The sequence below is a fragment of the Lampetra planeri genome, unplaced genomic scaffold, assembly GCF_965212315.1.
Source record: "Lampetra planeri unplaced genomic scaffold, kcLamPlan1.2.h2 scaffold_1751, whole genome shotgun sequence".
In the NCBI taxonomy this organism is placed as follows: domain Eukaryota; kingdom Metazoa; phylum Chordata; class Hyperoartia; order Petromyzontiformes; family Petromyzontidae; genus Lampetra; species Lampetra planeri.
Genome location: NW_027614488.1, coordinates 1 through 25,909, shown reverse-complemented (window position 1 = coordinate 25,909; position 25,909 = coordinate 1). Strand labels below are relative to the sequence as shown.

The following is a 25,909-nucleotide window of genomic DNA, read 5'->3' as shown; positions in this document are numbered from 1 at the left end:
ACTGCAGAAACATGACCTTGACCTGGGTTCACTACTGTTCTGCAGGATAAATGGTTGACTGATCGCAGAGAAATAATAAATATGTACAGCAAGTGAATCATGTTTGTGAGATGTGACCCACGATCCAAACTATTCTCGTGCTGATTTAATATTCAACAAAAAATGTATAATTATGAAATTATTATAGATCTTTTTATACTTGTTGCTGTTGTTGTTTATACTTCTTTCCCATTCACACTAGGCACTAAATTAATCATAATTCAAACAGTAAGTATTAATAGAGCACATTACAGTCACAAAAAGTCACATATATATTTAAAAGTAAACCAAGTGCAAATATAGTTACATATCTAGTAAAATATATATCTAGTAAAAGCAGTTTAACACTTTGAACCGGGTTTTTTTTTTTTTGGCCTTTCTCAAAAATGTCTGTATTCTTAATGGAGAGCAGTCCTCTGCAAACACAAAGGATGATCTAATTTAACATCTAGGGGAACAACTATTCATTCAGATATGTAAATTTCAGTACATGCGTTGTCTGTGAAGGCTCTCAGTCATCCAGGTCATGGTATCTTACTGGGTTAAGCTGGGTGAAGCTTCTTCAGTTTGGACAGAACTGAAGAAGCTTCTCAGATGAGTGGCGAAACTTCTTCACGCAAACTAGAAGTCCAGTTGCCCTAATTGCACTAATTAACCCAGCAGTATATGTGTTCTACTGCCTAATTATGCAACATCCCTATATTCTTGCTCTGATTTGAGCATTATTTCTCTCCGATCCTCTTCAGGTCTCCCATTGGAGCCCAAAGAGTTCAAATATGAGTTGCAAAACGAAGCAACATGTCACAAGCATGAAGCTGCTGTGATTGTGTCTGGCACACATATCTACACACCAGCACTTGATGGGACCCTCATGGTGCTAAATGCAAGAATAGTGCAATTTGCTCGACAGAGAGCCAAAGGCCTCGTCTAAGTGCACAGTTACATGAACTGGCAGTGCCCCACTGCCGCCACTTTACATGAGTACAAGATGCTTAGACGTCTCTCAAGTCTCTCCACACACTCTTTCCATCTCATTTTGAATATCACACCCACAGACACTCAGCAGCGCGCACACACAAATATTTAATAGGATTACTCATCGATGTGCTCATAAAATACCAATGCCAGACAATCACCGGGTGGGTAGCAAGGTCATGTAGCCCCCTTGGCTGCCCTCTCATCCGAGGTGTTGAAAAGGCACTGTCAGATAACAAATCCACACAAACCTAAAAATATCTCCCACACTGGAAAGAGAGAGAGAGAAATGGACGGGTCTTATCTGAAGAAAGACAGGGATTCGTGCTGTTCTATCTCTGCCAGCATGAACTCTTCTGTTCAGCTGTTGAACACGGGCTGGACAGAGGGAAGGGAACATGCTGAATACGTGTTCTCATAAACCAGCTCCTGGATGGGTTTGATAAGGCGTTTGCGGCGGTCATAAATTAAAGTAATAACAGTGAATCACAAATAATTTCACGAAATAGACTTTTACATCTATTATGGTTTTGTAAAGGCACAAACGACTGAAAATATGTTACAGATGTTGCACCCAAAGACATACGTGATAGCGCATGTCAATACTGATCTGATGCTTTATCTAGTTTTACCGGTGTCCAGATTTTAATGAAATCTGTATTTGTTAAGAAGAAGTAACCTGGTTGGTATATTTGATAAATGTGCAAAGGAAGAATTGAAAAAACTGATTTTTTTCTCAATAAATACAACAGTACATAGAGCCACAGGTGTGTAAATGCACAGTTCATCCCTCAGTGTCCTCACAGTGTCCTCATGTCTTGTGTAATAAAACTGTCTTCAGAGTGACATGGAAAGTGCTGAGTGGGGGCGTGGCTGAGGCCCTCAAAGGAAGGGGAACAGTCTCTTCTTGAGGATGTAGAGAACTGTACCGAGAAAGAGTGCCAGCGCAAGGAAGATGAGCAGTTTGTCTGTCAGCTCCCTGCGGTTGTACTTTGTGATGAGCTTCCTCCCGAGCTGGATGGTCCCTGTCATGGTCTTAAACTCGTCATTGGTCTCTTGGATGGTCCTGGAGGAAGTTGCTTCAAACGGCAGAGGAAAGTTCTTTGAAATACAGGCTTTCCTTGATGGTTTTAAATTCATTGATTTATTTGGAATGTCCATTGTGACTAAATGCACACTGGTCATGCCAATTATACTCACCAAGCAACATCACAGAGTCCTCGCTCTGCTGAACCTGCTGGGCCATCATCCTGCTGATATCCATCAGGTTCTCTGTGATGTCACTGCTTGTCTGGGCCAGATCCTCTTTGGTCGTCTTCCTGAGAAAATCACATGGAACTACTTTAAATGTCCCTGTGCCAATGAAACGTGTTGATTGATGATTGATTGATCAATGATTATAAATTGTTCATGTTTTGTGCAATTTGTCCTGATGAGACCTCACCTCTGTCTCACAGAACTATCTGCTCCATTTAAGAGCGCCTGCTTTTCCATGTTGTCGATGGACAGTTTGCTGGCCAGGTTGGCTTTCCTCCAAGCTGTCTGGTTACTGCAAACACGCATTAAAAAGACAACATACGTCAGTGAATGGACATTGATTTCAATCTACACATTTCTGTCCCTGTGTCCATGATAACAAGTCAAATTTAATTTGTATAGCGCCAATGCACAACTATTCTGAGAGAAACCCAACATTCACATGAGCAGCTCTTTGCAATGGAGGAGAGGAAAAACAACCTTTTACAGGCTCAGACAGGGATGGACACAGAAACACAAGTAGAGAGAAGCAGGAGCAGAGGAAAGCAGCAGGGTCGCCCAATGACACACCCCAACACATTTTGTTGATACATAAATTAGAATTCCCAATGGTTATCGTTTAGTGGATTTGTCATCATTCTGATTTTTTTTTAATGTTTGTCTGATTTTTCTTCTTGTGTGTAAACAACATTGACATTGTTCCTAGCATTTGTCTGCTTAATGAATCATTTACATGTAATGTAAAAAACGAGAGCGATGAATGTAGATTCCAATTCATGTCAACTTCACTGCCCACTAAAAATATACATGGGGGGGGTGAAACATTATACCTCAGCATCTGTTTTCTGTGTCCTTCCACCTGAAGAACTAGGGCCTGTTTGTCTGACTCTTTGTCCTGCTCCATCGCCATCTGAGCAAGGTCCTGGCAAAGAAACAATTTACAAACAATTTAATAACATCAGTGAAGTTCTACCAGACATTTATAGCGAGTCTTACCAGAATACGCAATCTCAGATTGTGAAAACTCTTCTTTACATCTGTATTGAGCTCTGTCAGCCTGTTTTGAGGACCTGTGCACTCACCGATATCCTAAAAACACATTGAAACACTATGTGTCACCGCGAGGTGGCTCAGTCTCCAATTTTGCAGCAAGCCCAAATCAAATAACATAATATTAATCAAATTACATATAAATAACAATTACATTTATACTTCTTATATTTATTCTGGATGAATCAGTGAGTTATTGTGGACATTGATACTGTAAATAAATAGCGGTTATGTACTTCTTTTCATTGTCATTTTCTATCCAGATTTGTTTTTACTTCCTACGTGAGACAAGTTTAAGATAGGTTTAAAGTCCATTCTGGTAAGTTTTTATTTTCATTTTTCATTTTTCTTGAACTGTTGATGCGTGTTCAAACGATCAGGTCTGTCAAATAAAAAAACAACTCTACAATGACAGAGTAAAACACGGTCTAGTCGACATCGTATCTCGACAGAAAAACGTTCTCACCTGGATAAGAGCCTTGATTTCTAAGTCATATTTCAGTATTTCTTGCTCACATATTCGGACGTGGACATCAGACGACGCCATTTTGTTAACGTAGATGACGATGCAGGTACGGAAGCCGGAAGGTCGTTTCGACTTTCGGCGACGTTGGTTTCGAAAAGCCACATAAAATGAGACCATCGATTTTATACATTCTAAGAATTTATAAATGCCAAGCACAGTGATAAGTGTAATTTACATGTGCAACTGACAGAAAAAAATAAATGTTGTTATAGGACAGAAAGTTACACTGGAGTGCAAGTCAGTATACTTTTATACACAATAAACCCAAACTGAGGATACATTGTCAGGAGAATGTTAGAGATGGAGCTGCCAGGTAGGAGAGAGAGAGGAAGGCCAAAGAGGAGGTTTATAGATGCAGTGAGGGAGGACATGGAGGTAGTTGGAGTCCGAGTAGAGGATACAGAGAACAGGGAAAGATGGAAATCAATGATTCGCTGTGGCAACCCCTGAAGAGGGACAAAGCCGAAAGGAGAAGAAGAAGAAATCCAAACTGAGGTCTATTGGATATTTCATCTAATTAATAAACAATTGCTTTACCAATTGTATATATCGTGTGTATCACTAAAGAACAAGAAGAACAACACCATTTTGTAAGGGCAAAGTCATTTATATTAACAATACCATGCAACACAATATACATATTATAGGAGTGAGCACTGTTTAAATTAAAAGGTATTTCAGCAAGAATTTCCAGAGAATCTTTTGGGATGCATTTATATACAAGGCAATGGTGTGGGCGTCACTCAACAGTCACACACGGATCAGAGTTTAAGGCAATTCGGATGTAATGAACGCTGAACAAAGTGAAGAGCCGATGCTTTGTGGGTTGAGGCAGTTGGCCTGTCGAGAAAAATCATAACAATGAACAGTTTCACAAAAGGTTCTTCTGGAAAACTGAGCCAAGCATTCAAACCGTCCATTCCACACAAAGTGTTTACCTGCACTGCCAGACGATAGGTAGCGGTAAATTACGGCCAGTGATAGTTCAGGTACCAGATGGCGTCAGTGGACAGAGCGGGTCCAAATAGTGGATTTAACTGAGCCAGAATGGCTATCAGCCAGCTGATGGACAGAGTTGAGAATTGTGTCATACTTTAAAACATTTAACATCTTAAATGACTGTTGAACAAAGCTTGATCTTTAATATATATAGTATGATTTAATAGTGCATCAATCTGGAAGCTTTTGGGAAAACTCCACTTGGCTGCAACAAATACTTCTGTTTCTAGCCCTCCTCTGCCCATCTAACATGCAACAAGACACCAGCTGAGGCATGGTCAATTATTTAGCTGAACACTGTTCAGGTTTAAAATGAAGCAAAGTTCAAACTTCTATGACTGAATAATGCTGTATTCTACATCACCGGTTGAAAAACAGGAAAGGATAGTGTCAGTGAGGTAAAGGGCTCATACTTACAACAGGTAGCAGCAAACCGCAGTCAACACCAGCATTGTGACTATCACTCTACAGGAAAATAAAGACAGAATTTAGCCCTACAGTCTGTATTATGTACATGTTTTGTAGCTTACACCGGTCATTCGTACACAATGTGAACTCGTGATTCATGCTCCACCAGGCAAAAAGGGAAGTTGCTTTGAACATATTTTCCAGTTATGTTTGCCCCAGAATGGGATAAAGTATAAGAAAATGTACCAAATTATTTTATCGATTTGAGAAAATGTCCGACATCGACAGTTTAACCTCAACATAAAAAGACAGGAAACAACTGTCAAATTAGCTTCGATTAGCTAACCCAAACTTTTGCTAAACGTCGACTATTGTCTAAGACGGAGTACAATTCGTTAAATATTACATTCAACATTGAACAACTAATAAGTGCTGCTCGATAACGCATATTTGTATTTGCATGTCACCTGAAAGTCACAGAACAAAACAATGAAACCCCTGGAAGAGCGTTCCTAGTCAGGAGGAAGCTAACTCCGGCTAATCTCCTCACCCTCGGTTCGGTCCTTTAGGGATGAACCAGGGCACCACTCCTCCAACAATGCCCCAGAAGAGGGTCATCACAGACATGGATATCACAAACCCCAGTCCTGCCATGGACCCGGTTGGTTTAGCGTCTATTCGATCGAAAACTACAAACTTTTCACTTGACACAAGTCCAGATGCGTCTAGCGTCGACGTAGGCGGCGGATCACATGACCGTCAGAATACCATCATGGGAGGTTCAACTTACATCTGCTGCTGACAGATCAGCGCCTCGGGTTCTCAGGCCAGGCAAAGTTTGACTTAAAAAAAAAAAAAAAATCGAATGTCTCCATCCAAAGGCTTAACTGTTCCACTGCGTGAGTTTGTGTTTGGGTGTTTTTTTACAGCATCTAGAGACATTTATCGGGTGTAGGTAGTTTTTATGATTATCATATCCATTATGAAGATAATGCTTGTCAGTCTTTCTTCTGTGTTCAGACCCGTTAACGATTATTATTGATACAGTGCCGATCATAAGGATTCACCCCCTTGGATGTTTTACCCTTTTATTGCTTTCAGAAATCCACCATAGTCCATAACATGTGGCTTTTTTCCACACAAAACTTTATTGAAAAACACTTTGTCACACTTTGTTGAGAGAAGCCACCAAGACCCCTACGACTACTCTGAAGGAGTAACAAACTTCAGCTGCTGAGATGGGACAGACTGTGTATATAGCGACTGCTGCCCACGTTCTTCACCAGTCAAAGATTTATGGGAAAGTGGCAATGAGAAAGCCACTGTTGAGATCCCGACTAGAGTTTGTCAAAAGGCATGTGGAGACTCCATGGTCAAGTGGAAGATTCTTTGGTCTGATGAGACCAAAATTGAGCTTTTTGGTCAACAGATAAGACATTAAACCAAACACTGCACATCACCAAAAACAGACCATCCCCACAGTGAAGCATGCTGTGGGGATGTTTCTCAGCAGCCGGCCATGGAAGGCTTGTAAAGATAGAGAATGAATGAATGAATGCTGCGAATTACATTGAAATCCTGGGGATAATCATTTTCAGACTGCAAGAGAACTACAGCTTGGGAGATTTACTTTCCAGCAAGACAATCCGATCCAAAGCATACTGCAAAAGCTACACAGGCATGGTTTAATAAGAACCAGGTAATTGTTCAGGAGTAGCCTTGCCCAAACCCAGACCTCAGTCCTATATAGAATTTGGGGCTGTTCATGCCAGATACCCGTGAAACCTGACTGAGCTTGAGCAGTTTCGGAAAGAATGAAGCAAATTTGCATTGTGCACATGTACAAAACTGTTTGAGACATCCACACACTCAGTGCTGATTGCAGCTAAAGGTCCATCTACTAAATTCCACCCTGAAGGGGGTGAATAATTCTGTAATTATATCTTATTGTTTCATTGACATTACTTGCGTTAAAGCCTAATTTTGACCATGATTTGACCTAATGATGACCATGACCATGATTGACCAATTTTTAAAGTAATAAAAGGGTAGAACCACCAAGGGGGTGAATACTTATAGGCACTGTAACATAAGTTCATCAGCCCAGGACAGATACACCCAGCATGCCTAAAATATTTGATTGGGATCAGATGTGAAAATACAATCCACATGACTTCAAACATTGATTTGTGAGCTTTCATTCCGTGTGGCTGTACCCCCACAGCTTACTCACATGGCCAGTCACATGATAACTTCACAGCCCAAACTATCACTTCATCTGTCAGCCAAACATGACACAGACAACAATAACTATTTTATACAGTTTATTGATAGCAAAAGATTATTTTCACTCCTGCATCTTCTCAATGGTCTCCTCCTTGTATTTGCCCTTCTCCTTCCCATCAGTACGAGATTTGGCCTTGCGCTCAAGGATCTTCTTACGGTCCTTGTCCAGCTTTAGCCTGGTGATGACCACCTGCAAGCAAAAAATTAAATCACATGAAATGTTTTCAGTCATATGAAAAAAAAACATGCAAATAAACCACACTGTATTGTGGTCTCACAGATGACTGCCATGGTTATGACAAGATCAAAGGGTCAAGGTCAAATGACAAAGTCTTAAGTTCCTTTTACATTTCAGTGTAGAATCAATCAAAACATCACTGCCAATTCATCATACAAATGACTAGTCATTGCTTTTCATATAGAATGTGGCTTTGCCACAATACTGATTTGGTTATTTAGTGCTACCAAACTGTCTTGCCCTCAGCTGAAGTAGCCTTGTTCGGTTAACATGTCAGACAAAGGCTGCTGCAGTGTAATATAAACACTGAGCTACTATAATGATCCAAGTGGATCTGTCACATGTTGTGGAAATTGTACTTATTGCTGTCCGACTGTAGAGAATTTAAGAACTGTCTCGACAGAACTATCTTTCTGCAATTTATTGAAGCGGCTTCAAGGCACAGGTCATACAGAGAGCAAGCTGTCTGCAAGAGTGCGCACCCCAGATTGTGTTGGACATTTTTATCAGCAGGAGCAGAGAAGGGAGGTGTGAAAACAAAGAAGAAACTAACGTATGAGAATTGAAGGACAAAGTGCTCCTTCGTGGTATGCAACACCTTAAAGATGAAAAGACACTATTGTCTGATTATATATGTTCATAACCTCCATGTACAGTCTCAAGTAAACACAGGTTTCATGTAGGGTCACAAGATAACTCCTGATGCAGATGATTAGCACAAGAACAAGCCATATCGGAACATAGGTTCTGTAATGTGTCTGGTTTCACAACATTTTGCAATACACATCTCCAAACAGGCACCCAACACTAACTAGCCAGTTTGCTGCCACATCAGCCCGAACAATTAATTATTGACCCGTCTACTCAGAGCAGAATTGGGAGCTTTCACACTTAGTTCATTAGCTTTGGTCTGAATCATCTAATGAGCACAACATTGGATCACTGTTTGGACTGTTTTTCTTTTCACAGATGGAAGTCCACTCCAAAATGCATCATGTCAATCTACGTGATGACGTTCTCTCCTCTGATTTTTCCGCTCAGGAAAAATAAGCAGGTGACATTCAGTTTGCTGTGCATGTGACATGACAGACTGCCATAATCCAAATGCTAATTTCAGGTCACAGAACTGATATGCCTTCACTCCTAGAAAACCACAACAGAGAACACTGCTCAACACATGATTTGGATCAAGACCACCTGTTTTTTTGAGGACTCAGTCTGAAGTACTTCATCTGAGTGCAGTTACTGTGTTCACATTGGACAAAACAAACAGCATCAAGCTGGAAAACTAACTAGTTTGAATGAAATAACCCATGTGATATATATGTCCTTTGCTCTTGGTTTCATGGTAGCAGATGTTGGGAGGTCTGCCTCAGCACGATGTCAAAGAGCAAATCCTTAATTACTGATATACATTTTTTGTTGAGAACAGTGTGCACTATTTCTGCCAAACCATAAGCAATGTACCTGTATAGCAGCTTTTCCTTTGTGTGTTGACCAACTTGGCAAAATAAAATGTTGATACGGTCTAATTGATATTGTACATTCTATAGCTCTCGAACCTTGCATTTACAAAAGAATTTTACACTAATTTCTTGCTGCCAAAATTCTTAAGTGAAGTCACCCTCAAAAAGCATAAAATATCAAATTTCAAACGAAAAATAATCCGTCATTTCAACAAAAATCTATAAAAAATTAACTTCACACATTTATGTTTGGATTATGGCGAATCCAATGAGGGCTAAAAGAACAAAACGTGGACAACAGACACTGACATTTGAGATCATGTTTTAAAAGATGTAGAAACTTCCACAAACTAACAATTTTAAGTTTACTATCAAGGGCAAAGACACCAGAAAACATCCACATTTAAGATCTTTGAATAAGCAAAACAAGACCAAAGCGGTTTGGACCAAACTACCAGTGACAGTTTTTGCCTCGGCCCGACCCTCTAGGACAGCATGCCAAACCTATAAGTCACGACGCAACAGGATCAAGGGCAAGTACGGTACATACACATATGTTCAAATATGTCCCTCATTAGCAGTAAATACAACAATGATGACTATGAAACCATCCCAGGACCCCTAATGCCAGTGACAATTCCTTTCTCACCTTGCTTGGGTGGATGCCGACATGGACTGTTGTTCCATTTGCCTTCTCTCTTTGCACACGTTCAATGTAGATGACATACTTCTTCCTGTAGACCTGCACCACTTTGCCAATCTGCTGGCCTTTGTAGTGTCCACGGACAACCTATTAAGAGGTGACCCAAAAAAACCTAACATCAATTTAAAGTTCCATCACCAGGTCAGAAACAAGCAATAATTCTTAATACCTGGACTTCATCATCTTTGCGAATGGGCATGGACCTCACATTGTACTTCTGGCGGAGCTCCTTGGACAGAGGGGAGGACATAATCTTCCTCCTGATGTGTGAGGGGGCATTGAAATGCCTTTTGCGGTTCTTGCGTCGGGAGGATGTTACAAAAGGATTGAGCTTCATGATGCTGGAGTGAACAAGACAATCACGTTAAAGACTTAAGTTACATAGCTTCTGCAACACAACTGAGCTACTGAAATACGTAACACCACACACAGGTAAAGTAATTACTCCATGTAGCAGTAAGCCAATCTACACATATTGGTAGCCAGTAAGTTAATCTACACATATTGGTAGCTATCTGATTTTCACTGACGTAACAGTCTTTACAAAACAGTAGAGGGGCAAATGTAAGTAGGCTAAATTTTCATGAAGGCATGGTTAGAACGCTCAGTGCAAATAAAGCTAACTGGCTATCCAGGTTAGCATAATAAAGCGAATGGCAAGCCACACAACACTGCTGAATTTATATTCGGTGAAAAGTTAGATGTGGTAGAACTACACTTAAAATGAGTCGAAATGAGAACCAAATATCGAAGTACAGCATCAGAAACTACACGTTCTGTGCTGCCGACATGCGGATCCTGACGGTCGCAAAAGGGGTAGCAGAAACAGATATATTCGGACAGCTATCATCTATAGGGGCTCAATACTGAACACTGCAAAATCTTATGGATGTTTAAGATGTGATTCGACTTTAATAGAGCTGCATAGTGACATTATAACGTGGATGGATGGCGATACTATAGAGAAATTGACTGGCCAGAATCTTACCCTGCCGATTGCTCCTGTATGGCCGGCGGAAAAGAGGCTTGCTATGTACTTCCGCTGGCATTAGTTCACATCGAAATCTCGCGAGATGTCATATGAACTTAATGAAAAACATTGATACACCTAGACGAACATCCAACGTAAATTTCGTCGCTTTGAATGTTTATATTGGTTGGTATTGCTCAGCTTCTATGTCTGAAATTCGTTTTTGTCTGTATGAGAGTGTTGTCGGGTGTACGATAATTATCGTGTTTGTAGGATAAATTGGTCCTCTGTAACAAGATACGATGAATCTTCACAGTAAAAGACTAATTAAAATAATCTGACCAGTTGTACCAGTTACTCATGCGACCGAAGCAGTTACTGCTTCAAACGTCTCGGTCATCACGTGCCTTTCCCCGCATCAAAGCTTCTTTGAAGTCAGGTTTGACAGGAAATACTGTTCCGACCAAGACTGAACAGCTTGAGTTGGAGCATCGGTGTCAAACGGCCCTAACTAGTCACAACAACGTACAATCTCAGTGCGATCATTATTCAGTCTCTGGTCCGATCATCCCACCTGGCCATGCTGGTATGAGATCTTGTCGCAAGATGGCGCCAAAGCCAGTTAATCAATAACCTGGTTAGTTGTTAGAAATAAGTTGGCTCTGTGATTAATCGAGTTTGGTATTGACTTTTTCTTTGAAATTAAGCGTTGACAACACTTGGCTGGCGTCAAATTGCTACGCAGCAACAACATGCGAGCAAAAGTAACCTTGTAAACGTCCATTTCCTATTTAGCATTAAACCGGCGTTGAAATACTGCGGTAGGTGACAGCATGTGTGGACTAACTGAGTGTTGTTCTTCTTTCACTCCAACCAACAAGCCAAAGGGCTGACCCTAACCTCGCCCTATTTCCACCGGCAGGGCACACAAGAGCAGACCTCCTAGCTGGGCAGACACCAGCGAACCCCTGTCCTGCTGTTCGCCTCTTTTCACCGGAGCCTGCTGCCGCCCTGCCTGCGGACGGTGATGCTGTCATAGCCCCCCGCTCCGCGGACAGAGAGCCTCTTCCCCTCCCGCTCTCCCTGGTTCCTCTGTTGCTGTCGCCGTGCCAGTGCGGATGTGGAGCCCGCAACCAAACCCTCGTCAGCCGTCGGGTAGCATCGGAGAAGAAGATGAAATGTTTTTCCCGTTATCTGCCGTACCTCTTCCGCCCTCCGAGTACTATCCTGTCCTCCACTTGCCACACCGAAGGTAGGTGGGCTGCAGGGGATGTGAGTCGCTCACTTTTTGTGACATGAATGTGGAGGCTGTGTCCCTGGTACATTTTAATGTGTGCAGAAGTTAGACGTTGCACTGCTTTGCCATGCAGATTTCTGTCAGTGCCTGAAGTTGTTGGAGCCATTATTGCATCCAGATATGGGCTATTAGAAAGGTTTTAAATATTTAATGTGCGTGATTATGTGCCTGTCAGCTGGGGAAAGCAGCCTGAGTTTAATGCTTTTATATCAACTGCAGTTTATATCAACAGTATTTCAATATACTGTATATGTGAATTTGTCTTGGAGATTAATAAAGTATCTCTCAGTCTATCTATAAACACTCAGTTTGTGCAGTTGCACTCTTTCCCTATATTTCAGGCCTGTTCACAATTTTGGTTTGAATGTTTTCAGCATTTAAGGGACAACATCTGACCCATTTTAATCCAGCATCAAGTCACAGGCCCAAGTGTCAGAGAAAAGTTGCGGGCAGAGTTTTAATGAATTGAGCGGGTTGACTCTGGCAACGATTGCAATAAATAGTTCATCATATCTGATCCTGATGGCTGTGCAGTCAGACAGGGCAGCTCAGGAGGGTCTGAGTGTTTGTATAACCAGCCACTTACGAGGTCATATTGGTGAGATTGAGCCACTGCATTATTTAGCTTTCCATGGCTTCCTCCTTTGCATGGCCTCCTTCCTGTCTGCTCGGCCCTCAGCCCTCTGGCACAGGAAAGAAAATTGTGTGATACAGTGAATGTTACAGTATGTGGTGGTTATACGCTCACACCACTGCCTGTCAGGCTGACCTATATATTGCATACACTGCAAGGAGTCATGAATGCATGTTCACTCAGTCACTGTCAACCAGTCACTCTTGAATTCATAATCTGAATCAACTGTCCTGAATTGTGAGTATTAACGTTATAATTAACGTATTAACGAGTATATACGTGTGGCCTAGCCACACATAATGAAAACTGAAAGGACTAAAAGATTCAAACCACCATCACACCATATTAACTTCATTTATACAGCCCCAAATCACAAATTAAAAGAAGATGGAAAAACATAAAAAAAAATCCTATCAAGGCAAAAATAATGAAGATGCATCCATAAGAGACAGATGAACATGCCAGCATTAGATGGTGTATGTTCAGACCATCAACAACACAGAATAAACAGATGATACCTCTAAGACGGAATGCATAAAACTGGTGGATTTATAAGAGAAAACACAGGCAATTTCATATTTAACATGAGGGGTATTTGTCCGTCAACTAATTATTAACAAGAGTGTGCAACTCACGAAAGACTAGTCTCTTTATTAGTTGTCTTACTTGCAACAACCTGTCACGATGACATGGTGCTGTAATAATTGTGACAAAAACAAAGTATTAGTATTAAGTGGATTAAAATGTATATCCATGACACATCAGCATGAGGACAGAGAGATGTGGTTGAAAGCTTTGGAATACAGCGCTGTCTCCAAGGTTAAATGTGAACTTTAACCACTTAGATATCGTGTTTACTGCTGCCTGCGTGCTCAAAGGCCTGAGAGAGAACTGCCCTGAAGCTAAAGATGTCACTTTATAAATGATTTTTTTTGTTGCATAAATGGAATCAAAGACGAGATCCAGAATGTGAATATGTGAGGTCAACTGACTTACATAACCTGTTCTAAAGGAGGGCTATAACAGAAGGCGTGATGGAGCTGTAGACATGCATCTCAATGCTCAGCCACAGTAATATGATACATAATCCTCTGTTGCTCTCAGCGTGCAGAAATATGAAACAGTTGTACGGAGAGAGAATCTCTATTGTGCTGGAGGCCAGCAGGGTGTAATCACACTGTGGATGACCTTGGGAATGTTAGGTGTTGAAAGGCTATCCATGCATCTACATTTTCTTATCTTAATAAGAAGAAGTTGATTTGTGCACAAATCAGTGTGTGCTGATAACAGCTTTTGTCTGTCATGTTTGTTGATGCTTGTGATTGCGTTCTGTAGTCTGACCTTGTTATTATTTACTGCCCTTCTGTTAAACCTGCCAGTCTCGAGGAAGATAGGCAGTGCAATGTTGCAGTCCTTCTCCAACAACCCCCCCCCCCAATCTCCCAGCATTCATGTCCAGTCCAGCTGAGCAGAGTTCACCTCAGGGAAGATGAGTGTGCAGTAGCCATGTTAGTGGAAAATATATTATATAATGGTTGTACTGGACTGTGGTGTGTGTTCCTTTTGTTTTTCTGGGCCACTGTGAGAGTAGTCTGCCAGCATCATTTGGATTCACCTGGGTCCACTCAGAGAGAAACACACAGCTTTTGACTGCTTGAGCCTTTTAAAAGGTGTGTGTGTGTCTTTTGTGTGTGTTTTCTTTTTCTTCTTCTGTCCCTTGGTGTTCCATTTTCTCCCATTTCACACCAGTCTGTCAGTTCTGGTGTGACAGATTAAGTCTTAAAGGTTTCAGATGTGTGTGTGTGTGTGTGTGTGTGTGTTTGCGTGTATGTCTTCCTTTCTGCTGGCTTGTGTTTGACTCAGGGAAAAATGTGCATCCCAACTGACACCTTGTCACATCTCATGTTGCCATCAATCACCAGAGCAGCTCCTGCTTCAGCCTCCTTGTCCTCCTCCCGCTAGCCGCTGTCGTGTCGATCAAAGAAACGCTCTCAAATATTATTATAAAGGAGCAAAGACGAGAAGAGGAACACATACTTAAGTCTTGCGATGAATGCCTTTAGCTGGCATTCCTCGTGTCCTTTGGTGTTTACAAAGAGCTTGTCCTGCAAGGGGCCCCAGGGGGACGTCTGACACCCAGTTGGAGTTTTGTGGGTGAGGACGAGGACGTGCTGGTATGTGTATGTGCGCTGTTATCACGTGTTCTTTTGTGTTACTGTTATCCTGGCAGACACCCTCTTCACAGCTCAGAACACACTCCATGTCATCTCCCTGTGCTTGTCTGCCACTGGGCACATATACGACATCCACACTCACATAACACGTGACCTTTCTGTTTCACTTTGGTCAGCTTTTCTGTGAAAGGGTCGAAAAAAGGACAACACAAAATTTATTTAGTGCTGTCAGTTTGGTTTTTCAAACATGCTCGCTCAGAGTGAAGATTCTTCACAGAAAAGTAGAGGTTTCCCACGTTAGATAAGTTCTATATCACTAAAAAGCCTTGTTCCCTGTCTGGGACAGAGTTGTTTCTGTGTTACTTGCTATTAATTAATAAGGGAGCCATCTGTTCCTGTCACTAAACTCTGAAGATGAGAGTGTGATAATGAGCCTCTAAAATTCTGCATATTTGTAGCTTATATAAAATGAGTCATTCACAGAGCTAAAAGCTGCACTGATCAATTTATATTGACATCAGATCAAGTGACCATGTTGTTTGTGGTGAGCACTCCCTGACAACTGTGCAGTTACCACAGCCTCTCAAAAGAATGTTATTCACAGTATGGAATGTCTTGTTGTGCTTCTAAACACACTATAAAATTTAGTGGTTTATAGTCTGTCCTTTTGGTAACTCCAGAAGCCTTTGGGATGGGTGGTAATGACATCCACTTGATACAGTGATATGAAAACACAATGTTCCAGTCTTTTTCTCACACAGCACTCATCCACAGTCTCACTTTACACAAACACTTCCTGCTATGTCTCTGCAGCGAGTCGACATGAAAACAAGCCATGATATGAGCAATGATGGCATCGCTGTGATGCCCCTCCTTCACAAGGGGCAGGGTTTTGTTACAGCAAAAACAGTGATGAAGTTGCATTGGCTCCTATGCTCACTGGTGATTCTTAACATGTTCGACCAGTGTTATTTTGTCCTTTATAGTCCAGGTTGACAGTGACGGTGGTATTTGATGCCTTTGAGCCACTAATCTATGTTCAACTATGTTCAACTAAAACCCCAATGATGATGGCAGTGATGAAACCAGACAGAGAGGCTCCTCATCGAGCTGGACTGCTGGGCCTCTGCTCCAGTCAGAAAACCTCCAGCAGAGATACAACTACTATTAGGATTGATGTGTGTGTGTGTGCGCACGCACGCACGTACTTCCTGTTTGAAGTCAGTGCTACATCTTAAATTACTACTGATGCTTAACTGGGTGTCCTTGGAAGTCAGGCAGATTTGTTGGTGGAGGAGGAGCTGACCAGACTCCAGTTAAGGAGACTTGTTTTTTTTCTTGTTTTGTTTTGTGACAGGAGCATGTGAATGAGTAGATGTGATAGAGAGGACCTGCTTACCCAGGGGATGGGGGATGGGGATGAGGAAAACCGGCGATCCGGGAAAGACACATATAGTGACGAAATGTGTGTCTATAACCCTCTTTGATTCCTACGTTGAGCCAACCTGACAAAAGCACCAAGACAGAACGAGCAATATTGATCCCTGCAAAAGTATCATCAGAGGCACCCAGTACCCATAATGTTCCCCTGGGGTGATGGGGGAAGGGAGGGGTCCTTTTCAGGGAGCCCATAGACAAATTTAATTTCCTCTCCTGCTGTCACACCCATCTGCACATCTCCTGTTACGTTGTCTTCTTCTTTGTCGCATATACACACTTAAATACATTGAAAGTGATACCAATGTCAATCTCAGCTGCATGTGGAAACAACCAAACATTGTCTGAAACGATGTCTGTGATCCAAATACATCCTGCTTTTGGTGCCATCTTACAGTTTCCCAGTATAATGTTTCAACAGCCACCTGAAAATAGCCCTCTCCTTTGTTGCAAACTCATCGCAGCCCTGCTTGTGGAGCATGACCTGAGTAAAGCAGTCGATACAATCACAACTAAAATAGTCTGGGGTCTATAGATAGAAAGAAATCTGTTTGTGAAGCATTTGTTGTGCATAGTGTCTGTCAGCACCATGGACAGAGTGCAGTATGTGTGGGTGAGTGCTTGACGGCGTCACTTCTCACGCCATACCGTTGGTGAAGGCCTTTACTGTTCTTTTTAAATGCTGGATAAAATGCTGCTGTATGAGGCAGCAAATCGAGGCAGTACATGAAGTACCTCTGTGTCTCTCTCTCGTGTCTCCACTTGCTGCACACACTCTGAATAGATGACTGGGACATGATGTCACATAATGAGTCACATATCAGCAAGCTAAATCTCTGCCTCTGTCTGCATCAGGCGTTTTATATCTAGCGTTACATGTGTTATCATAACGATCAAAAAATAATCTAGCGTCGAGACGCAGCAGCTAGATAACGAACCACACAGAGAAACACAACTTATTTATAGCTGTTTTTTGCAGGGAAGGAAAACATGGCAAAGCCCCCTGCATGAACCACAGTCATCAAATAAGCTCATTACAGACAGTGACAATCTGTAAGATTCAGGAGGTGCTTCTGAGATGTGATTTCACACACACACACACACACACACACACACACACACACACACACACACACACACACACACACACACACACACACACACACACACACACTTTGTGTGTTCAATATGTCTGTGGGCACTGCAGCAATTTAGGGTATAAAATGCCAAAACAATGACATTAGAAATAAGTTATGTTGGCATATTCATATCCAATGTTTCAAGTCAATGTCAGTTTAAAATCGTTGTCAGATTTAAGTATATTGGAAGTATACAGTGGGCGACATGGTGGTACACTGGTTCGCACTGTCGCTGTTCGCTTCCTGGCCTGGGGTCTTTCTGTGTGGCGTTTCCATGCTCTCCCTGTGTCTGCGTGGGTTCTCTCCGGGTTCTCCAGTTTCCTCCCACCTCCAAAAGCATGCTGACGTTAATCGGTCACTCTAGATTACCTGTAGGTGTGAATGTGAGTGTGAATGGTTGTCTATCCTTAATGTGACTCGTCAAGGGTGCACCCTGCCATTCGCATGTTGACAGTTGGGACTGGCTCCAGCATACGCGCAACCCGTAACCGGAGCAAGCAGGAGAAGATGAAGATGTAAGTATACAGTGCCACAGCTATATGAATGATATAGACAATGAATGATATATACAGATATATGAAATGACCTCCTGTTGAGCCAGGAGCTGAGAATCTAAAGCTGCATATCGATCATATCAGACCCAGACATGTCGTTCCTAAAATCACCTTAACAACAGACTCACTGGCTTCAGTATCAGGGAGATGAAAACAAATGTTCCAAGCAGAAACCCCACAGGACAGGCTGATGACAGTTTTTCTCTTATTGGATGTTCTTCAGTTGCAATGTGCTGAGCTCTCGGGGCCTTGAGAGTTCTTCTTCTCTTTCAATGAGGTTTTGCAGACGTTAGTGAGTGAGACTCTGCTGGATCAGCACTTATTACCTCATTCGCTAGACATATTCACAGGCAGGCACAAGAGACTCATGAGTGACATCTGCCAGCCTCCAAAGGATCAACAGAAAAATTCCTACATTTTTATGTGTCTCCATTTTTTCCTTAAATTTTAAAATTGTTTTACATTATGACTGGTTGCTCAGGGCTGACAGAACACATTTTATAGTCGGAACAGTTTCTCAAATAGGTGAGGAGACAACATTAACACTTACATGTTTATTACAATTTTATGCAACAGCTATTAGATATTTTAGTCATAAATGTGTTACGTTTAGGTGTTTTTACATCTTTTTGCCTCATCTGGCTCCATGAAACAAGCTCTGCTCTCAGCCTTGGTTTTCAGTGATTAGCCAGCATTGATCTGACCTAATGGGTCCGTGACCCAGCTTCCTTATTCATGCTTACAGGCCCGATGTGTGACAAAGCACAAAACAGAGTTTCTCACAAGGAGCTGGATTACGCAAAAAACAAAACACAATATTGATAGTTGTCACTGATACAGCTGGAGGATTGCAGCAAGGAAAAGACGGGAACCTTTTGGGGGCACATCCATTTACCTCTAGGCGACAGCACAGATCTGCTGCTTCGGTGCATGAGAAGGAGTAGAAATTTACTCCAACAAGCTGGCAGACTTGGAGCGATCGTGGCATATGTGAATTTAGCCAAAAGTCACAGCACAATCGTTGTAGTATGTGTTTTTTTTGTCAGACGTTGTTAGAAATTCAGACTTTGAGCATGTGCATCTTGGTAATGACTGACAGTTAATGTAACTAGTGTTGAAGACTTGAATCAATCAGTTTAAAAATGTAGACATATTTCTGATCCCTTTGTAAAGGCTCCCAAACGTAGTAATGTTCATGGTGTTATATCAGCAGGAACGGGCTACAGACGTAAAGCTTGTCTGAAACATGAAAGATTGTTTGTGTTTCACTAGAAACATCCAAAAAAAATGACTAAACGGGTCTCAGTTGATTACAAATTTATTGAGCCTAATGCATTGGAGCGCCTTACATAAGAACTGTCACCAAATGTATGGTGTCTTTTAAAACCCAGCATGACCAATCTATTCTTAACCCTTCGTTTGCAATAGCCCCCCCACAGTTGGCACAAGTGCTGAGTGAACCTGTGCCAGCCTGGTTCTCTGGTGCACATGTTGGTGAAACTATAGAACTTTAACATGATACAGGACATGAGATGGCAGCAGGCAGCTGGGTGTATTTCAGTGAACCCTTCTGGCTTGGTTCTAACGGGTCCTGAGTCTCACAGATGGACGGACGGTTGAAGAACGGGGCTGATGGAGGCCGGGGGATGGGAGAAAATTAAAGTGCAGATTTAAAGCTGGGAAAGAGGAGTTCCTTTCCAGCATAGTTGAATCTTGGGCTTGGCTGCGGTACACTGCTCTGCCTGTTTTCATACCAAGCACTTGGCTCTGGCTGGCTTCAACCAACCAATGCCTCTGCACACACCAGTTCACTCTCTTTCTTTTCTTCCCTCTTTCAGTTGCTCTGACGTTTTCGCTCACCCCTTTCTTCCTCCTCTTCATCTTTCTGACTCTCATTCACTACCTCCTTCCCTCTTACCTTCCCTCACTCTGCACTCCTCCGTTGATGGACTTTTTCTCCAGCCTTCCGGTAGTACAGAGGGGTGTGGGATAGTGCCAGGGCCACTGGGTTTCCATAGCAATACTTTGTGTCCTAATGTCATTAGTATTGACAGTGTGCAGCTAGGCCAAGCTGTCCTGGCACATAGGCTGTTTACTGTTTACCCAAATTGAACCAGCGTGTGTGTGTGTGTTCTATTGTGTGACAGCACAATTCCAGCTGTCTGATTGTTTCCACCGCAAAAACAAAAGAATAAGCAGCCAGAAAACAGTGATTGTCTGATAAAAACAGCTGTGAAGCCGTGGGATTGTGCTCCAGACCCATGGGAAAGATATGGCACGTTGAGGACATTTCTTTGCAGTGAAACATCCGCTCTTTCTGCTTGCTCACATTCTGCTTGCTCACATTCTGCTTTCTGAAGCGTGTCAGTCCAGCGTAAATGCAAGGTCTTGCTCCCCGCTCCTCTGGCTGCTTCACTGGCTCGTCCGTCTGAGGCGTCTTCCTCAGAAATGCATGTTTATCCGCTTGCTTGTGCATTTGTGTGAATTACACACACATCTGTGCTGATTACAGCATTGCTCTCACACGTCTTCCTATGAGAGATAGGCATTGCACAGCTGTCCTACAGGCTCTCAGCTGGCAGGTTGTAGCGTCTGTGTTGCCAGTGTTTTAGTTCTGCTTGGTGTGCAAGGCCAGAGGGGGGCAAAATATGGATGTGACATCGATGCTGTGACATCTCATCCCAGCAAAGCCCATGTCATCTTTATGCTTGAGTATGTTCATAGAGTACATACTTAATTGTCTTAACACACTTACATAGCAAAGTTAAATTTGTTTCTGGCATAATCATCATCATCAGTCATCATCACACACAACATATAAACATATACTGATATGATGACTGAGGAAAAGTTAAAGGCTGATGCAAATTTCTTATATCTGCCTATCCTAAATGGATTTTGTAAATGATGCTGCCAACCAAAGGAAAATACATATGTTCATATAAAATGAAAGAAAACAAAGATTATTTGAATTTATAACTCCTAACAACCATTTATTTAGCAATTAACAATGAATTGCGTATCTGTAAACTTAAGTCAACATGTTGAGGCTTAGGAAAGAAATCCCTTCCAGCACTGATTCTCTCATACACTCACACACACACTCACAAAATAAAAAATGAAATGAAAATATTTACCATATGAGATCTTCTTTTCATACATCTGGTCTGATGCACTGAAACGGTGAATATGATAAATATTTTCATGTACACATTAACCTAACCCTTATCCTAACCTTTTAAACATTAAACACCTCTGTGGTTTGAATCCTCTGTGGAAAAAGTGTGATGAAATGGGATTCTACTCATACTCAGATGTAATATACCTTTCAGCCAGATGGTGGTGCTCTAAGATCAGCTCATATGTTGCTCAGCTCTTTCATTTACTCACGTTTGAGTGCGTACAATGGAAAGTACTGTATGGTTCACATGAAAAATATTAAGTTGTTAAATCGCAATGTAAATTATCTTCTCATTAGCATGAGAATACACAAAATTCCTGTAAGCATAATTTTCATGATAGCTTCATGTTACTTGTTGATGACAGGCAACAGTGTTTTTAACGTAAGACCAGGATTGACTGACCACTTCTACCAGCCAGTTGGATCACTCACAATGGTAAATACCAGAGGCTACTTTCCAACTCTCAGATCAATATATAGAGCAGTAAAAATGAAGACCCGTTCAAATGAGAAACTGACTGGTTGAGCACATTGACATATTTCCATTAAAACAAGCGGCGCAATTTATCGTCACATTGGTGGACTGGTCCCACCTTAAGCCTGTCTTCAATTGAGTGTGTGTGTCTTGTTAACAGAATAGTGTGGATGGACAGCTTGCTACCCTGTGGGCACCACGACCGCAGTCTTTCTGTGATCCACGCTGGCAGCTGCTCTGCCAAATGGGATTTTCCTGGAGATTACAGCCTCTAAGTGTGACACGCTTGCATGTGTTTGTCTTTGTTGTTGACAGAGTGTGTGCGTGTGTGTGTGTGTGTGTGTACTATTGTAATAAAGCTGTGTATATTGTGTGTGTGGCGGAGGGTGGGGGGCGGGGGGGGGGGGCTGTTGAACCAAAGTGCACAGAGAACATGTTCTGTTGTCACAAGGGGCTGGTGGGAACATGACTGAGCGGCTGCAGAAAAGCTTCCTGCCAAGATGTTCAGATGAGGGGTCAGACCTCATCGTCACTGTTGCTCTTCTTATTAGTGATCTGATGCATTGTTAAATGCTCAGGTTTGTGTCCATTACAGACACTGACACTGTTGTATTGTCCTCTTCTTTATAAAGTGGGAGTGGATAATGAGACTGCAACAATTAATTATATGCTTTGTTGAGCTTTTTTCTTTTGTCAGCTTTCTTTTTCTGTGGGAGGTGTCTTTGTTGTTGCTGTTAATCACTTTTCAGTAAATTCAGTTATTTCTTTCAAAAGTATGTAGGTTAGCAGTAAATAACATTATAAAAATATAAAATAATACAAATAAAGAGACAAACATTTTGATCCAGCTTCCTCACCATAGCTCAAGGAGCTTTACAGGACTGCAATTGCCATCTCATTTAGTTTTGAAATCATTTAACTAAAATGGAAGTCTTAGACGATAAAGAAAAATAACAAGTTGTGAATAAGATATTGAATATTTGAAGGGAAAACTGAAATCCATCGCTTGTCATTGTGTGGTTCTTGTGATTTATTAACAGTGAATACGAATATTTATAAGTGCTGCCTCGTTTCGTTAAGATAGGACTGCGTAGCTGCAATAAAGGACTCTCAGTCTTCCAGTGCAATCATTATGGATGCTTCTCTGTTCCTTTATTGGATTATTCAATTAAAATGAACTCTGAGTAGTCAAACACAAGTCATTGCGTTTTGTTTTAAGGATGTATTTCTTCCTTTTGCCAACTTCACAGATGTTTTTTGTTTGTCTGTTGTGTGGAGAGCTGTCCCCGGTCCTGAACACAAGCAGTGGATCCACGCCGGTCTTGTATGGGGAGGTGTCTTTGTAGTCACTCACTAACCTACTTAACCTACTTTCTACTTGCCACTCGTTCAGTTGTCCACAGTGATGACACGGCTGTAGGATAAATATAGCATACCTAACCACACACACACACACACACACACACACACACACACACACAGGTTGTTCAAGCTTTTCAAGTAACCCAGATGGTTCAGTGTGTTGTCATTTGCCTGGAAAGCATGTCTGATCATTAGGCTTGATGAAATCCAGTTCCACCTCGAACATGAACTCCCATGTTCTTCCCATTAACCCAACCAGGAGCAAACATGTTGGGATGCACTCAAACCTTTATTGTGGTGAATATGAGCAAAAAATAATGACATTTTAAGATCTTAATTGTCCAATTATGTAGGCAGCTGTTGTGCTGCATTGCAAACCCAGTTCAATTGCAGTTTCCTAGCAACCAGAGAGGTACAATGCAATGATTTTCTGTTAAGTGGCACCATTTCCTCTCAGCAAGAAGTGGTCCACAAAACAAACTGAATCCATTATGTGTGTATACTTCTTCACCTGTAGGCTAATGTATATGTTGTGCATGTAATGAAAAGGGTGTGTGTGCGTTGTGTTCAGCTGTGATGATATTTGTGTGTGTGTGTGTGTGTGTGCGTGCACAAGTACGTGTGTGTCTCAGCAAACAAAACTAATTTCATTTGATTCATTTTGTTCCAAAATGTTCCATCCTGAGCTAATCATTGTATGTGAGCATTCTTTTCAATTAATTCATTATCAAGGGACATTGGCGGGTAGAGAGGGGGAGGTTGGGGGAGGGGGAAAGGAGAGTCAGAGAAACAAATCCAAGCGTGCTGGTTTGAAGTCTCAGAGCAATGCAGCATTAGCCTCACCCTGATGTAATTGTAATGACACCAGGAGTAAAGCCTTCTGATTTCGGGATAGCCCTTAGGCTTGTTTTAATGCTGTCTACCAAAACTATACATTCATCTTTTTATCGTTCTCCTCTTGCGTCTACCCGGCCCTCTGATCTGGTGCTGTAAACCTCCCCCACCCAGTCTCACACTCAATTCATTCACCAGTTCCAGCCACACATCTCCATCTGTACCCTATTTACAGAACAGTAGCTGCATTTTCTAATAGTTAAAGCCATAAGGCACCTGACACCTTTAACTGTAAGGCCTTTACACCCTTGACTCAATGTGTCTGGTTTGTGTTGTAATGCTGAATAAATCTCTCCAGAGAAGAGTGTGAAGAAGAGGCAGACTGAGCAGGTGTATCCAGGCCAGGGTGCTTCGTCCCACGGGGTTGTTGCTGCTCAGTCCCCCGACAGATGGACTGCCAGGCCAATCCTATTACCCCATGTGTTTAGCTCCTCTTAATGTCAGGATGGTTTGCATAGCCAATGGCAGGGAATGGCTGTATGAAGGTAGAATCTCATGCTACGACATGATAATCATCTTTGTTTGATAACATTAGTAGATCAGACATTCTATCTTGGTGCAGCTTTTCTCACGTAAGATGCCCCAACACATCAGCTAAGAACTTAAGATAGATTTTACTTTGTATGTGGTGGTTTAGTGATGCATCTTTGAAGTTGTTACTATTTTTCTGACAGTATTTCATTTGTGTTGATTATGGAAATAATACAGTCAGACTATGACAATTACTGAGCCTGCAACGAAGGAACGCTTTGAGCTCAAACACTTCAGATGTGTGGATCTTCATAAGGATTCAATATATAACTAAGGAGTTAATGTTCAATTGGTGCGTTTCTTTGTTTTGTGTTTGTTTCGATTTAATATTTCATATAGTTTATTAAAGCATCAGAGAAACCATCTTGCAGTGGGATGAGACTGGCCGCAGTGCCAGTCGTCAGTCATCCAGCACATGGATTCTGGAAGTGTCCATGTCCTTGAGCAAGACACAGAAGCCCAGTTTTCTCACTATGGCCTTGACTTGACTTACCGTAGTTCTTCTGATACCTGCGATTGAACCACAGCCATGCAGTCAAATGGGTTTTGACTGTTTTGGATGGATAATCTTCATTTTATATTCATTTTTATATTTATTGGACTAACTGGTGGGAAATAATAACGCCAGTATCCAATGAACTACTGATTTCAGTGCATACTGAAAGGATAAATGAGGCACTGAAGGTGAAGCCTGAAGTCCAGTGTGTTGCTTGGTATGTATGGTATGCTTTTCCGCCTGTAGCCCCGTCGCACCGGCATCCCCAAATCAAGCAATTACTTCACATCAAGGAAAGCAATTGGCCATGACTGAAATATCATTGCCATGTGATTGTCCCTATGTTTGGGCTGTTTAAGTCTATTTAGCCCATTTTGTCCATACGGTTGAGGAGAATTGAGGACACGCTCTCCAATTCCGGTGGCCCCTCGAGCATTTCCTGCAAGTCAGACACACAGCAGCTAGGTTGTAGCTGCGCTGTCACTGCTGTTTACCCAGTGGACTGGTGGATGGGGTGTAATGAGGGCAAGAGGTAAAGAAGCAGAGGAGCATAGATGGAGGTTGGAGAACAGGAGCAATGAGCCATAGGGTGTACCAATAGGAAATTACTTGTTAGGGCACATGAATGTATCAATTTATGAGCCAAAGTTGTTTCAGTGAGTCAGAGACGATTTTGCAATTGGCCCAGCAGCCATGCAGTGTGGTTACATTTTAATTTGGCCAGAAGGTGTGAGCGGGAAATGGTCAGAAGTGACTATGCAGTGGGAATGGAACAGAAGCTCGGGAGGGATGGTTATTAGAAAGGTGGCATTGATCCC

The 25,909-nt window shown here is 41.9% G+C and overlaps 3 protein-coding genes across 3 annotated transcripts; all 3 read right to left on the bottom strand.

The window, feature by feature from the left end:
- Positions 1-1,896: 1,896 nt before the first annotated feature.
- On the bottom strand, positions 1,897-3,868 carry BNIP1 (BCL2 interacting protein 1). The gene is made up of 6 exons (XM_078622739.1): positions 3,788-3,868; positions 3,268-3,360; positions 3,102-3,193; positions 2,459-2,563; positions 2,215-2,333; positions 1,897-2,093 (listed from the first exon to the last, which is right to left on the bottom strand). The coding sequence occupies exons 1-6, from the start codon at positions 3,866-3,868 to the stop codon at positions 1,897-1,899; spliced, it is 687 nt and encodes a 228-aa protein (XP_078478865.1).
- Positions 3,869-4,815: 947 nt separating this feature from the next.
- On the bottom strand, positions 4,816-5,908 carry LOC144739847 (V-type proton ATPase subunit e 1-like). The gene is made up of 3 exons (XM_078622740.1): positions 5,805-5,908; positions 5,264-5,311; positions 4,816-4,909 (listed from the first exon to the last, which is right to left on the bottom strand). Exons 1-3 carry the CDS (start codon positions 5,906-5,908, stop codon positions 4,816-4,818), a joined length of 246 nt encoding a protein of 81 aa, XP_078478866.1.
- A 1,693-nt stretch (positions 5,909-7,601) lies between these two features.
- On the bottom strand, positions 7,602-10,284 carry LOC144739845 (large ribosomal subunit protein uL24). Its single transcript, XM_078622738.1, has 3 exons — positions 10,117-10,284; positions 9,894-10,034; positions 7,602-7,730 (listed from the first exon to the last, which is right to left on the bottom strand). The coding sequence occupies exons 1-3, from the start codon at positions 10,282-10,284 to the stop codon at positions 7,602-7,604; spliced, it is 438 nt and encodes a 145-aa protein (XP_078478864.1).
- Positions 10,285-25,909: the final 15,625 nt, after the last annotated feature.

What these genes read in the sequence shown, in the direction of transcription:
- LOC144739845 (XM_078622738.1), bottom strand. Translation starts at nt 10,284, where the DNA reads ATGAAGCTCAATCCTTTTGTAACATCCTCCCGACGCAAGAACCGCAAA. An exon ending in GCAAAGATGATGAAGTCCAG is followed by an intron (nt 10,035 to 10,116) that starts GTATTAAGAATT and finishes ACCTCTTAATAG; the next exon opens with GTTGTCCGTGGACACTACAA. An exon ending in TCGGCATCCACCCAAGCAAG is followed by an intron (nt 7,731 to 9,893) that starts GTGAGAAAGGAA and finishes TTTTGCTTGCAG; the next exon opens with GTGGTCATCACCAGGCTAAA.
- LOC144739847 (XM_078622740.1), bottom strand. Translation starts at nt 5,908, where the DNA reads ATGGCAGGACTGGGGTTTGTGATATCCATGTCTGTGATGACCCTCTTC. An exon ending in CCTAAAGGACCGAACCGAGG is followed by an intron (nt 5,312 to 5,804) that starts GTGAGGAGATTA and finishes ATTTTCCTGTAG; the next exon opens with AGTGATAGTCACAATGCTGG. An exon ending in GCGGTTTGCTGCTACCTGTT is followed by an intron (nt 4,910 to 5,263) that starts GTAAGTATGAGC and finishes TCTGTCCATCAG; the next exon opens with CTGGCTGATAGCCATTCTGG.
- BNIP1 (XM_078622739.1), bottom strand. Translation starts at nt 3,868, where the DNA reads ATGGCGTCGTCTGATGTCCACGTCCGAATATGTGAGCAAGAAATACTG. An exon ending in ATCTGAGATTGCGTATTCTG is followed by an intron (nt 3,194 to 3,267) that starts GTAAGACTCGCT and finishes TTTCTTTGCCAG; the next exon opens with GACCTTGCTCAGATGGCGAT. An exon ending in GGACTCTGTGATGTTGCTTG is followed by an intron (nt 2,094 to 2,214) that starts GTGAGTATAATT and finishes TGCCGTTTGAAG; the next exon opens with CAACTTCCTCCAGGACCATC.